The sequence below is a fragment of the Hippoglossus hippoglossus genome, chromosome 7 (genome assembly GCF_009819705.1).
Source record: "Hippoglossus hippoglossus isolate fHipHip1 chromosome 7, fHipHip1.pri, whole genome shotgun sequence".
NCBI lineage: Eukaryota > Metazoa > Chordata > Actinopteri > Pleuronectiformes > Pleuronectidae > Hippoglossus > Hippoglossus hippoglossus.
Window position 1 is genome coordinate 26,053,976 of NC_047157.1, and position 991 is coordinate 26,054,966.

General features: G+C 51.0%; 1 protein-coding gene across 2 annotated transcripts in view; it reads left to right on the forward strand.

Moving 5' to 3' along the window:
• Positions 1-991, forward strand: part of agap2 (ArfGAP with GTPase domain, ankyrin repeat and PH domain 2) — a 21,060-nt gene continuing 20,069 nt past the window's right edge. For both annotated transcript variants that reach the window (XM_034590088.1, XM_034590089.1), the window contains exon 1: positions 1-362. In XM_034590088.1, coding sequence (XP_034445979.1) covers positions 200-362 — 163 coding nt within the window. In that variant the 5' untranslated portion in view covers positions 1-199. The remainder of the gene's footprint in view (positions 363-991) is intronic.

Here is a 991-nt window from a genome sequence, read left to right on the forward strand (position 1 = left end):
CCTGCAGAGGAAACTGAGACACATCACTGTGTGCTGACGTTTTGTGGTCGGCAGCGAGAGAGAGAGACTCTTCTCCACTGACGCTGCGTTGTCTGCTCTCCGTCCTCTGTCAACTTCACCTTGTGGAACAAACAGCCGGGACTTCAAATGGGCTGAAACGAGCACTTTGCTTCACTTTTCAACAGATCCACGTGTCAGGATGAACAGCAACAGCAAATCGGTGAACTCCTCTGCCATAAAGTTAGAGATCAAGAGGTATGATTCTCTGCAGAGCGCCATCGTCAGACTCTCCAAGCAGTTTGAAAGGGTTCAGGATCAGCAGCTTCGCTCGGGCCTCAAAGTTTACCTCCACGGTATTCAAGGTGAGCTCATCTCTCTCCAGTTCAGTGACTCTTTGTGGCAGAGTTTTGTCTGTTGGTTGAAAGCGACATGTTACCTGTGAGTAGTTGTAGAGTTTGGTGGATGCTCTGACTTTAATATGATGTGGCAGTTTCACAGTGAGCTTAGAGTCTCTTTTCGTCGAGGTGTGGGGGAACTTGTCAGCTATGTCGGTTACATGATATCGTCTTCTGTGTTTCCTGTGTCGCTCGTTATCTTTTCAGGGAAGAGTCTCTCCGTTCGATGTTTGTTCTCATCTCACGGGGGGGGGGGGGGGGGGGTGGGGGGGGGGGGGAATTGACCTCCTGGTGGCCGCTATGTGTTGGCATCCACTTTATCAGTCCGCCTCTGGACACGGGCGACCAATGGCAACATCCCTCAGAAGCCATCGCCATGGCAGCAGGCTGCAACCCGCTGTGCGGCCTACTTCCTGTCTACCAATGTGCAACTGCCCTCAAAGCCACTTCCTTTCAGACAAACAGGGCCTTCACATTTCCTCACATCTCCACTTCCACAAGGTGCTGCTGATGAAACGTTTTCAGCTTTTCAGTAGAATAGTTGAGGGGAAGAAGTACTGAGATGTACACGTAGGCAAAAGTCCCAATACCACAGA